The sequence below is a fragment of the Haliotis cracherodii genome, unplaced genomic scaffold (genome assembly GCF_022045235.1).
Source record: "Haliotis cracherodii isolate W230 unplaced genomic scaffold, xgHalCrac1.p SCAF_10, whole genome shotgun sequence".
Lineage (NCBI taxonomy): Eukaryota > Metazoa > Mollusca > Gastropoda > Lepetellida > Haliotidae > Haliotis > Haliotis cracherodii.
In genome coordinates, this window is record NW_027266265.1 from 57420757 (window position 1) to 57434003 (window position 13247).

The 13247-nt window shown below is 41.6% G+C and overlaps 3 protein-coding genes across 3 annotated transcripts in view; 1 reads left to right on the top strand and 2 right to left on the bottom strand.

Annotated features, from left to right (window-relative positions):
• Nucleotides 1-1207: 1207 nt before the first annotated feature.
• LOC139452864 (cytochrome b-245 light chain-like) lies at nucleotides 1208-6978 on the bottom strand. Its single transcript, XM_071234505.1, has 6 exons — nucleotides 6830-6978; nucleotides 6625-6694; nucleotides 4539-4613; nucleotides 3776-3859; nucleotides 3395-3476; nucleotides 1208-3132 (listed from the first exon to the last, which is right to left on the bottom strand). Exons 1-6 carry the CDS (start codon nucleotides 6885-6887, stop codon nucleotides 3001-3003), a joined length of 501 nt encoding a protein of 166 aa, XP_071090606.1. The 5' UTR covers nucleotides 6888-6978; the 3' UTR covers nucleotides 1208-3000.
• LOC139453924 (putative uncharacterized protein DDB_G0290521) lies at nucleotides 2089-2772 on the bottom strand. Its single transcript, XM_071235369.1, has one exon. The coding sequence runs from the start codon at nucleotides 2770-2772 to the stop codon at nucleotides 2089-2091; it is 684 nt and encodes a 227-aa protein (XP_071091470.1).
• Nucleotides 6979-7363: 385 nt separating the features above from the next.
• Nucleotides 7364-13247, top strand: part of LOC139454569 (GPI ethanolamine phosphate transferase 1-like) — a 31673-nt gene continuing 25789 nt past the window's right edge. Inside the window, exons 1-8 of the mRNA XM_071236367.1 lie at nucleotides 7364-8119; nucleotides 8478-8599; nucleotides 8895-8993; nucleotides 9919-10025; nucleotides 11851-11975; nucleotides 12281-12411; nucleotides 12709-12828; nucleotides 12978-13018. Of these exons, the coding sequence (XP_071092468.1) occupies nucleotides 7893-8119; nucleotides 8478-8599; nucleotides 8895-8993; nucleotides 9919-10025; nucleotides 11851-11975; nucleotides 12281-12411; nucleotides 12709-12828; nucleotides 12978-13018 (972 nt within the window). The 5' untranslated portion in view covers nucleotides 7364-7892. The remainder of the gene's footprint in view (nucleotides 8120-8477; nucleotides 8600-8894; nucleotides 8994-9918; nucleotides 10026-11850; nucleotides 11976-12280; nucleotides 12412-12708; nucleotides 12829-12977; nucleotides 13019-13247) is intronic.

Consider the following 13247-nt stretch of genomic DNA (forward strand, 5'->3'; position numbering starts at 1 on the left):
TGTCTGTTCAGTCTTGTGTTGTGGTCTGGTTGTAGATACTTGGCTCGCTGACTTGGTTGATGCATGTCATCGTATCCCAAACGCGTGGATTGATGCTCATGATGTCAATCACTGGATTGTCTGGTCCAGACTGGATTATTTACAGACTGCTGTCATACAGCTGGAATATTGCTGAGTGCGACATTAAACAACAAACACGCGAAACAAACAGGACACTTGGGTATGACAGATCCTGGTCGTTGGAAATGAGCTTGTGTGGGTGGTTTGGTTGAACGCTGCTTTGAACAGTATTCCAGTTATGTGATGGCATGTAGGATGGATGTGGTATGGTGCCGACAAACAAACACACCAGGCCAAAACTTTGATTTGATTCAGTGAACACCAGATTCTGGGATGACTAAGATGGGTACTTTGCAGAGACTTTCTGAGCTGTAGATGACTGGACCACACGTGTCTTCCAGATGACCCAGAGAACAGGGTGTGGTTTTCAAATGTCCATGATTATCAGAAGAAGAAGAAGAAAAATTGTTTATTTTTGTCTCACCCATGGTCACAAAATACATAACACCACAAGATAAAACATGGCCACCCATTCAGGGTTATGAGAGGCATTTAACATATAAACAAATTATAAATTAAATCATATACTTAAAACATAAGTATTGAGTCACACGAGCAACCTGCACTTACAATATCAAATATTACCCACGATATAATATCTAAATATATAACCTGCAATACAATGCTTGAAGACAACCCGCAGTGTAATATTCGGAAACAGTGCTGTGTGCAAGTAATAAATTAATATTATATTATTATGATCTATTTTCATCAGAAAGGAGGCATGACTGGTATGAGTCCAAGCCAGGACAAATGGACATTGGACAAAATAATGTTGCTGTCTGTGGGATTTGTAGTGAGTGAGTTGGGTTTTACACTGTTTTTAACAATATTCCAGTTATATCACAGCGTGTCAGCTTAATGTGGGAGGAAAGCCCGAAGTGATGCAGGTCTCAGATATTTGTGGGATTTGTAGCTGTGACTCAGTGTTTCAAAACTGTTCAAATATGTTAAGCACACTGTCATGTTAGAACCGGCACTGTCCAGCTGGAACTGGTATGTGTACAAAATAAAAAGAGAATTCTTTAGCTTTGCTTGTTTAATTGACAACAAAACACTATCATGGAATGTTTATCTTTATTTTAATGTTCATTGCTATGTTACAAAGAGGTTCTAAAGGCATAGTTGGTCCTGCAACATTCTCAGCTGTACATTCATAAAACACTATTGTCAACTTTGCATGTCGGAATCATGGATGTTTATCATAAACACATCTTTGTGTCAATAAACACCTTGCAAACTACTCTTCAGTACCCACATATCAGTAAAAAATTGACATAAAATCACAAATGGTATTTGTTAATTGGCAGTTAATTAGTCCATGGTCACTTGTTGAACATGGGACATGTAGACATCCTTGTTTGGTACGGTGATAGTCTAGCTTGTGCTTCAGCATGATCATATAAAACAGTTCACTGTTCAGTTCAGCATATAGGGCGGAGGTCTCTGCCTGCAGAGATGACTCACCAGTCTCGGACTATATCTCACAATCATGCAATAACAGTGGGCACATGGCTCCTGGATGTGTAAAGGGTTAACACTGAAATTAACACCCTCACATCCCTACAGGATAGATCAGAGGACTCCATACCGATTCTCTTAAGTTCTTGAGAGGAGATGTGGAGAAGATTATGGTGGGAGGAGAGGTTCACATGTTGCATGTGTTGAGGAGAGGATCTTGTTTGTGGAGAGAATATCTCTGTGCTGCCATAGATAACGTCAGATCACATCAGAAGGGGATCACATATTGCATGTATTATGAAGATGATCAGATGGGACGTCTGGGAGGGGGTCAGATACTGTTGTCGATGGGACATCTGGGAGGGGTCAGATACTGTTGTCGATGGGACATCTGGGAGGGGTCAGATACTGTTGTCGAAGGGACGACTGGGAGGGGTCAGATACTGTTGTCGAAGGGACGACTGGGAGGGGTCAGATACTGTTGTGGAAGGGACGTCCAGGAAGGGGTCAGATACTGTTAGTGATTGGACATCTGGAAAGGGGGTCAGATACTGTTGTCGATTGGACATCTGGGAAGGGGAGGGGGTCAGATACTGTTGTTGATTGGACATCTGGGAGGGGGTCAGATACTGTTGTTGATTGGACATCTGGGAAGGGGAGGGGGTCAGATACTGTTGTCGATTTGGACATCTGGGAGGGGGTCAGATACTGTTGATGTGATGTCTGGGAGGGGGTCAGATACTGTTGTTGATGGGATATCTGGGAGGGGGTCAGATACTGTTGTCGATTGGACGTCTGGGAGGGGGTCACATACTGTTGTTGATGGGATATCTGGGAGGGGGTCAGATACTGTTGTTGATTGGATATCTGGGAGGGGGTCACATACTGTTGTCGATGGGACGTCTGGGAGGGGGTCACATACTGTTGTCGATTGGACATCTGGGAGGGGGTCACATACTGTTGTTGACGGGATATCTGGGAGGGGGTCAGATACTGTTGTCGATGGGATATCTGGGAGGGGGTCGGATACTGTTGTCGATGGGACGTCTGGGAGGGGGTCACATACTGTTGTTGATGGGATATCTGGGAGGGGGTCAGATACTGTTGTTGATGGGATATCTGGGAGGGGGTCAGATACTGTTGTCGATTGGACATCTGGGAGGGGGTCAGATACTGTTGTCGATTGGACATCTGGGTGGGGGTCAGATACTGTTGTTGGTGGGATATATGGGAGGGGGTAGGATACTGTTGTTGATGGGATATCTGGGAGGGGGTCAGATACTGTTGATGGGACGTCTGGGAGGGGGTCACATACTGTTGATGGGACGTCTGGGAGGGGGAGGGGGGTCAGATACTGTTGTCAATCTGACGTCTGGGAGGGGGTCAGATACTGTTGTCGATGGGATGTCTGGGAGGGGGTCAGATACTGTTGTCGATGGGACGTCTGGGAGGGGGGTGACTGGGTGGCTGGAGGACTCTGGGGCCTGGCTGTTGTGATTGTGATTCTGTGTCCAGACCAGCTGGCTTCCATTCTTCTCCTTTCAAAGCAGCCTGAGGAAAACAGAAAACATACTACTGAACCAGATCACTGAGCACATCACGGTAGGGAAACATTGCTGTCACGACGACCAGCATGGACATGGCTGCACTACTGTAGAACAAGCATCAGTTTTCAGGTCAGTGAATCAGCCTGTCATGTGAACAGGACATCTGCAGTTTCATATAATATATCTGAATAAGGGAGGTCCCCACCCCTACAAGAAAACATAATATTGTTATGCCATGGTGGTACACAGAGTAGAGATGTACTCACGACAAAGTATATTGCACTGGTGATGAGGTAGCACATGCCCCCTAGAAGTGTCGGCAAGACGAAGCAGCACGGCACCGGGATTCTGCACAGAAAGTTTCTTTGAGTTTGGCAAGAACAACATTGAAATATTCTGTCAAAAATATTTTGTTAAAACATACACCATTGACGGACACTATTTGAAACAGCTTTGTATACCAAGAACAAAATAACCAGGGGGAACTAAACCCAAGGTCTTCAGCATGACCAGCAAACACTGTAACCACTCGGCCATCTGAGTATTTCCTTGTCACAGAAATATACAGTGATGGATGTGTCAGTTTGATAGCACATAAAAATTTGTGATTAATGAAAAACAATAATGTATATCACGTACATACTCACATTAAGTAAAATACAAAACGTATGAAGTAGTTTCGAGTTACTAGGCCACCACGTCGCACTAGTATTGTCAAGGGTTTCTGAAACCTGAAATAAAATATAACACAAAAAACAATCACAAGACTAGCACATGATTAGCCACAGATGTTGATATAACCATCGCTCCACACAATAGGTTTCTTCAATCTCCTTGTAAACTGCCAATGCTCAAAACAATTTCCCAAATTTCAGAAAACGTCAAAAAACATCAAGAGGCTTTGTCCTGTGACCGTAGTAATTATGATCGATCACAATGTAGCAATGAAATGTCATTCGTAATGATGAGCAGCGAAATGTGTGTTCCACGGCTCACTCAAATCCACTGCATATTTTCCAGTGGACAGGTAAAACATAGACAAGTTACATCCACAGCATGGCCACACTATATAACTTACAACACTTCTATTGTATTTGTGATACCTACTCTACGACCTGTGGGTATTCCGGGTTAGACCAGGTCCCCAGCAACCTATGCTAGTGGAAAGAGGTCACCAAATGGATCGGGTGGTGATGCTCGGTGACTTGGTTGATTCAGCATCATCATCGTACCCTGATGGCGAGGATCATAGCTCTCAACATCGATCACTAGATTGTCTGGCCCAGGCTCCATTATTAACTGGCTGCCATCATATTACTGGAATTTTGTTGAGTATAGCGTTAAAAACAAGGAACCCCCACACCTACAGCAAGCTGACAAACAAATAGACAAACAAACAAACAAACAAACCTTCTCTCTTGTGTCTTTCCTTTCTGTCGCTTGGCACGTGGATACTCCAACAGGGCCACAAGCACTCCAACACAGCTGTACCAAGGTTAAGGGGAATCAACACAAAGAACTAACCGTATTCTACATAATAAGCGGCCAGGGCGCTCTCAAAATTAGAAATAGGGGGCTCTTATTAGAATATTATTTTGATGGAAAAAACCCAGAGTTGATAGATCGTTAAAGGGCAAGTTCACACGGAAATGAACCTTTTTTTCTTGTACTTTTTCCACATTAAAAGTGTTAACATAGAAGTGTCATAGACAAAAATATAAAAACATCATATTTAATTAACATATTTTTTGCACTAAAACGATTTATATTTTTCACATTTACCAAGTGTTCTATTTCCATAACAAAAACACCATGGCTTATGTCCCTTGCAATATGACGTCATTGGTGCCAATTGATAAACATTATGACGTCATCATGCTTTGTTAGAGCCGCTTCACGTGATGTAGGTACAGTTTTGTGATTCTAGCATCTCAGATGCCAGCCAGAATTGTGTTATGCTGAGTCACCACTGCGCCGGAGTGTGTCGTAGACCATGTTGTTTTACCGCAAACTGGTCCTTGATATCTTTTGCGTTGAGAATAGATAGGGACCCAGTTGAATTGGCACCAATTACGTCATAATCTAAGGGGGATAACTCAGGCCTATTTCGCTCGTAAAACGAAGGCCTCATAACGGCATATCACTTTCACACTATTGTGAGCTTCCTACTTTCACTGTAAAAAAAATGAGTGTATATTTTCAAACACAGATACTAACTAATTCTAAAATTGCGTTTTGTTTAGAAAAAGAAAGAAAGTGATTTTTGCGAGTACACTTCCCCTTTAATTTCGTGGTTTATGCTGACAGCCTGAAATGTTTATATACGACAGATATAATTTTCCAGAATTTAATTGCCCATAATTAAGGGTGCATATAACACATGATTGAGTGCGTATTATACACGAACAAATTTAAGTCTTGTGTAAATTGATCAACCTGAAGGGGTGCTAATTGAGATTGTTCACTTGCAAATATATTAGCAAATATCGCCTTGGGCGCTTATAAAAGCGGAGCGCTTATTACGTCGAATACGGTACTTTAGATAAATACCACGTCCAAAAAGATTGTTGTAATTACACAGATAGAATATTTCCTCCTCTCAATTTCCATGCTGTCGAACGTACATCAGATATATGTGGGGCAAAAAGCTGTGACCAAATGGTGACATGCCAAAGATGACAAAGAACTACTTATTTGTAACGATTTGTAACGTGCGGTGAAATCGGGTTGAAACCGTAAACAGCAGGCTAATAGCTTGCCTGAAGCCTCCTACAGATATATTGTATTCAGTCAGTGCATGAGTTGGGTTTAATGTCATTTTGAACAGCATTTCAGTAATTACAAGGCATGTCAGCTTGATGTGAGAGGAAGGGTGCACTACTTTGCACTGATAACATCATAACATGTCTATTATGTGAAAATGTGACACCACTAGAATCTATATCTAATTGAAATGAAAATAATTCTATCAACTATCCCTGCAAGTGTGTACTACTTTGGTCCAGGAAACAGGACCCTGGGCCGGAGGCCTTACATGCAACAAATATCTTTGACTTTGACAAATTTAGGATTTGAACACACAATCAGCATATCCTGTTGCTCATGACTAAGGGATGCAACTTTCTACAGAATATTGCTGGACCTTGGATGCCTGGGCTCCCATCTCCAAGGCATACGGCTGACACTTTAGACACAGTCAGTAGAACATCCAACGTGCAAGAACCAAACAGGGGGAAACACAATGCAGTAGCATGGATCTCACCATGTTGATTAAAAAATACCTCATAATATGACTATTAGACCTATATGAAAAAATGACACCACTAGAATTTATCTAATTAAAAAGAAACTAATTCTGACTATCACCAATCCCTTTGCTTTCTCTGTGCTAGTAGTGTAGCAATCCCGAGCCGAATAAAATGAAAAGGGGTGTGGCAGTTGTTGACTCGGTGAACTCGTCTTTACCCTGAGAACACAATTCAACTCACAAGGATACATTCCATAGATTCCAAACTGGTAGTTTTTGAACCTCCCTGCAAGTGTGACAATCCCTCCAAGGATTACAACTGAAATTAGAATAAAGAGACGAAAGTGTACACATTCATTAACATCATAAAAGTTTAGACTTGAGGGACACGTTGCGTCTGAAGTTCTTTGATAAATGTGCCAATTTCGTTTCATAAATACTAATGTTGACCAACCAGCTGAACTGGCCAGTGCCTGTTCATTTGCCCACATCGACCATTCTATTTTCCCCATCTTCTTTCTGCAGTCAGAGAGAGCTTTAAGATGCCTCCATATTTGTTTTGAAAATAGTAACAAATGTACTCTTTATGTATATCGTGCGAATAGACACGAAAATGTCAATTATCCTTTTGGTACAACTCTTTCGATTGGATAACGTTGAGGATCTTCGCCCAATAGATTCTCGGCTTATTGCATAAACGTCAACACATTTACAATTGGTCATCTTAATGGTTCCGTAGCCAATCATTCTCTCGTTACTATATTGTGTAAACTTCCGGTTCATTTCCGCGTTGTGGCGCACATGTCAGCACGTTTCAGGTTCCTGCTTGTTTTGTTTTATTTGGCATTCTTTGGGAACCAAATTGTTTCACAGTGTCCACATATTAATTTACTACATCTTGATGATTGTTTGGCGGACATTGCAAATAACATCTACTTATGCATTCTTTAGATATCCTCCAAGATAGTTCTGTGGACAGATTAAATTATTAGGCCTAATTCACGACCGCTAACTTGGCGGTCCAGGCCAACTTGTCGCACCGATCTATGTTCTGGGGTAACTTATACTTGTGGGAAATGATTTATGTATATAGTCTTCAGTTCCCACGTGAACAAGCCTGAGTTCCTAGACCTATTTTGGACGGTGTGATCAGAAGCATCTTATTTACAATACGATATTAGGATATTAGATATTAGCACACAGGTCGAGCTTCCAATCTGAACTCGACATGATAGTTCATTTATTGCTGACTGAAAAAAGGTAGATTGTATTGACATAATTGCGGGTAATCCAAAACATATTGCTATACACACACATGCACAGAAAAATACCCACAAAAAAGTAATATTTATATGACTAACATCACTTTGTATTTGTAACCCTGTATGAATAGTAATCGATGAAGCAAAGTAAATGTTGAAGATTAATTGGAGCTTCTAATAATGAATAGAGGTGTTAGATAGTTTTTGATAATTAATAGATTTGCTTTTACTTTGTCAGTCCCGTTGTGAAAGAAGATGAAGGTGTGGCAGCTGATGCTATCTGGGCTGGTGGTTCATCTGATTCTCTTTTACTCCATCTTTGACATTTACTTCACATCACCATTGGTGCATGGAATGACTCCAAGTGTTCCTGATTCCCCGGCTCCCGCTAAGAGACTGGTACTGTTTGTTGCCGATGGACTGAGAGCAGACCGTTTCTTTCAGCAGGACAGGGATAAAGAGGGAAGGGAACTGTACCTCAGGTGATCAGCATCATTAAAATGTTCATGTGATGTTCTCTGAAGATGCATCAATAGTTGAAAAGCAGAAGTTGTGTTTCTGGGCCCCGTTCCACAAAATGATCTTAGCGCTAAGATGATCGTAACTCCCATACTTTAACATAGGCTTACGACAATCATATCACTAAGATCGCTTTGTGGAACAGGCCCCTGTATATGTAACCATGGTAACAAGTGGTAACGTGCACAGCATATGTAGGGAATAATATTTTTTTATTGTTGTTTATTTTCATGGAATTTGTAGGAAAAAGCCTAGTTTTTTGTGTTAAATAAACTCCATTTGAGTTGATAACACATGTAATGAGTCTAATGTCTCTGACAGGGATGTGATTCAGAGCCGAGGGTCGTGGGGTGTGTCTCACACTCGGGTGCCAACAGAGTCCAGACCAGGACATGTGGCACTCATTGCTGGCTTCTATGAAGACGTCAGTGCTGTGGCTAAAGGTATGATGCCATTTTGTCTGTTAAGATATTCAGTTATTATCTTGCAGGTGAAGCAGGCCACATAATCTTGAGTTTCTTGTCCTCTTTTTCTTTAAATTCAGTGCCCAAAGCAGTAGTTATCTCATTCTGAAACTTGAAATAATTCTCATTGATTGTGTAGGTACAATTTTTCATGGAGCCAAGTCTCAGATATTTTCCATGGTATTTCCTTTCTATTATTACAATAATGACATTTATAATGATATTGATTTTGATAATGATATTGATAATGAGTGTTTTGTTATGTCTCTTGCAGGATGGAAGGAAAATCCAGTTGAGTTTGACTCGGTTTTCAACGAGAGCCGCTACACTTGGTCATGGGGGAGTCCCGACATCCTGCCTATGTTTGCCAAAGGTACAGCTCTCACAGGGGTTTATCTGCAATGCCAAACTTAGGGACCTTTGCAGGCAATTTTGGAAAAAAATCATATTATTTGTTGTGAAAATCTGGGGTAGAATAGGTCTTCAGCAACCCATGCTTGCCGTAAAAGGCTACTACGGTATGTGTGTCGTAAGAGGCGACTAACGAGATTGGGTGGTCAGGCTCGCTAACTTGGTTGATGCATGTCATCAATCCCAATTGCGTGGATCGATGCTTATGATGTCAACACTGGATTGTCTGGTCCAGACTCGATTATTTACAGACCGCCGTCATATAGCTGGAATATTGCTGAGTGCGGCAGTAAACAACAAACAAACAAATCAAAATTGCAATTTCTTTGTTTCTTAGTTAAATTCAGAGATAGTATTTTAACTTTGCATTTAATGCAGTAATGGGGAACTAAGGATTCAATTCTCTTCCTCTTTATTGGTCCTGTTATCAGTAAAATACAAGTCTCCTCTACAAAGTCAATGTAACTATCTGACTATGTTAATATGAATTGGAACTTTTAATTTGAAATTGGGAATTTTGGCTGAAATTTGATGCAGACTGGGGGCCGAATATCTGGGCAGGTTTGTTCCTAATTCATTGATAAGTGATGAGATGTTAAACTGTAAATGACCTTAGGACCTGCACTGACCATTGTAGTTGACTAACTACTACATGTGCTATATGCTCTGTCATTTTGATTTTCAACTCCTATGCTTCAGGTACAATGTGTGCTTTGATCATTTGAAGATATTAACAAATGAATAGCAATGACGAGTGACTCCCTCTGAAACCAGGATCTAAACATCAAGCAGGAAACTAAATAGTTCAAATGTTTGGCCCAATGGGAGTAGTTTATGTTTCTCACACTATGAAACCAAGATGTTCATGAATCCGTTCCATGTTTGAGGTGCTACTGGCGATCATGTGTTCACTCACTGCTACTCGTCAGCGGAGGAAGACTTTGCCAGTTTTGATGCCAGTAAACTCGATACCTGGGTTTACCAGAAGGTCAAGGTAATCATTCCTTCATTTCACAGTAAATATGAAACTGACATTAACATGATTAAGATGTGTGACATCATTATGTTGATATACGAGGGGTGTTCATTAAAGATTTCCCCTAAACCACTTAGGGTTATCATATTTGGTTGAAATTTCACATGTGTAATGATACATGTATCTGTCGGTTATGTCTGAATTTGCAGCACCGAGCTATTAATCTTACCACTTTTACAGGTATTATGATCAAGGAGGGTGTGACAATGGAGCCAGTAGAATACCGAGCAGTGATTAGGTTTTTATATTTGAAAGGTCGCACACCAAAAGAAACTTTCGATGAAATGAAAGCAACTTATGGGGAAGATGCCCCATCATATGACGTTGTTAAACACTGGCATCGCCAGTTCAAGTGTGGTTGGACATCTGTGGAAACAGCTGCCATTCCTGGTCGCCCCCATTCAACCATTGATGTGGACACAATCTATCAAGTGGAGGCCGCCATTTTGGCAGACCGACGTATAACTGTTCGCCAGTTAGCACAAGATGTCAAGATCAGTGTAGGGTCTGTGGAAAAAATCATCCATGACAATTTGAACATGCATAAGGTGTCTGCACGATGGATTCCCAGGTTGCTCACACCTTTCCAAAAGCAGGAACGAGTCAAATGCTCAAAGGATCTTTTGGACATGTGCCAAAAAAAACAGGCAAACCTTTTTGACAGACTTATCACACAGGATGAAACATGGGTCCATCACTATGATCCTGAGACTAATGTTCAGTCGATGCAATGGAAGCATGTGTAGTCACCACCCCCAAAGAAGGCACGTGTCCAACCCTCTGCAGGCAAGGTCATGCTCACCGTGTTTTGGGACCAGCACGGAGTAGTGATGATGGATTTCTTGGCAAAGGGTACCACAATTACAGGAGCTTATTATGCTTCACTGCTGCGGAAATTGTGCGACGCTATCAAGCTTAAGAGGCGTGGCATGCTGACCAAGGGTGTCCGTCTCCTGCAAGACACTGCTCCAGTACACAACTCTCATGTTGCCCAGACAGAAGCACGGTCCTGTGGTTATGAAATCCTTCCACATCCTCCTTACTCTCCTGACCTTGCACCATCTGACTTCCACCTCTTTCCAACCATGAAGTCATTTTTGAAGGGAAAACGTTTCACAGATGAAGAAACAATGATTTCTGAAGTCAAGTCCTGGTTTGAAATGCAAAATGAGGGCTTTTACAAGCGAGGTCTCCATAGTTGCATAAAACGATGGGAGAAATGTGTAACTCTTGGTGGTTCCTATGTGGAGAAAGACTAATACCTATGCCAAGTTTCATTCCACTAGGTCCACCGGAAGTGGGTCAGGGGAAATCTTTAATGAACACCCCTCGTAGCATGTGAGGGTAGTCTGTACAGTATAGGTTGGAGTTACGGTGTGCTAAATATAGCCTATGTGAATACAGAGGCAGCCATGCTTGTAAGAGACGGGATCGGGGGGTCAGGCTGGCTGACCTGGTTGGAGCATGTCATCGTATTCCGATTGCGTGGATTGATGCTCATGATGTCAGTCACTGGATTATTTACAGACCGCTGTCATATAGCTGGAATATTGCTGAGTGCAGTGTTAAATAACAAAATGAATACAGCTGTTGGTGAATCACTTGTATCAGGTATACGTATTTTGTGATGCAGTATCGACAAATTGTCTGATGAACATCAAAATTTAGTTTTAAATGGGGCACTCATGTGGTTGGTGGGACAGTTGTTAAGTTGTTTAGGCGTGGCACTTCAGGTTTTTCCATAAATTATCCGTTTAACTACTGCTAAAATATGTATTTTCAGAAATTCCTTTCCGCGGCCAAGACCAATGCTACATTACTTCATCAGCTGCAGCAAGATAAGATTGTCTTCTTCCTTCATCTTCTTGGCCTGGACACAAACGGACATTCTCACAAGCCACACTCACGGTAAATGTCTTCATGGCACTGACAACAAAATAACGTTTTTCATACGCTAGAGAAGCCCTCAAATAACATGATCAATGGCCCTATGACAAGTTGAAATATGACAACAACCATCAATGAATTGTTGACAACAGGGCTCACTTGCACAAAGCGATCTTAGCGCTACAACTATTGTAAGCCTATGTTAAAGTATGGGAGTTACGATCATCTTAGCGCTAAGATCACTTTGTGAATGTGGGCCCAGATGTTTAATATTTTAAACCTTGGACTTTGGTAACTCAGAAAGCTGTTTTAACATTTGTTTTCAGAGAGTACATAGAAAATATTCATCTCCTCAACCATGGAGTAGAGGAAATGGTGTCTCTGTTTGAAGATTTCTATAACCAAGATGGCCGCACAGCTTATGTCATGTCTGCCGACCATGGCATGACGGACTGGGGTAGGTGGAAACATGCCTCCTGTGCTGTGAAAGTCTGATACGTGAACATTTCAAACAGAATTGAAACAAGATATTCAGTAAGCTTTTCAGTATGCTTTTCAGTATGCAGTGCTGTGAAAGCCTGATACGTGAACATTTCAAACAGAATTGAAACAAGATATTCAATAAGCTTTTCAGTCTGCAGTGCTGTGACAGTCTGATACGCGAACATTTCAAACAGAATTGAAACAAGATATTCCATAAGCTTTTCAGTCTGCAGTGCTGTGACAGAAAATGAAAGTGTTGTAAATATTACAGGTTCCCATGGAGCTGGCCTTCCCTCGGAGACACTGACACCCCTGGTAGCTTGGGGGGCGGGGCTCCACGGGCCTAGGGGGGCGGGGACATGTGGAACCTACCCAGACACGTTCTGCACAGGTATGGTCACAGTTGAACTTAATACAAACTGTAGCAGAGTAATGCAATGTTGCTACCTTTGTAACTTATGAATCTTGACCATGCTGAAAACCTGTAGAATACCTGCAAAAATGTGTGTTTGATTAATGAGGTATTGAATGTTATTTCAGACTGGAACTTGAATAACGTAGCAAGATTTGATGTTCAGCAGGTATGTGTACAGCACTGTGGTCATAGCAGTCTTTTGTCTCTTATTTTATAGCAGACAGATTCTATGTGGAGATGCCTTCACTAATCATGCTAATGTCTATATGTAGCATCTTGACCCTGTCATGAAGCCCAGAATCTCCAGAGCGAGCGAGTGAGTGAGTGAGTGAGTGTGTGAGCTGCTTTGAACAGTATTTCAGTTATTTCACAGTCTGAAGTGATGCAGGATGCCA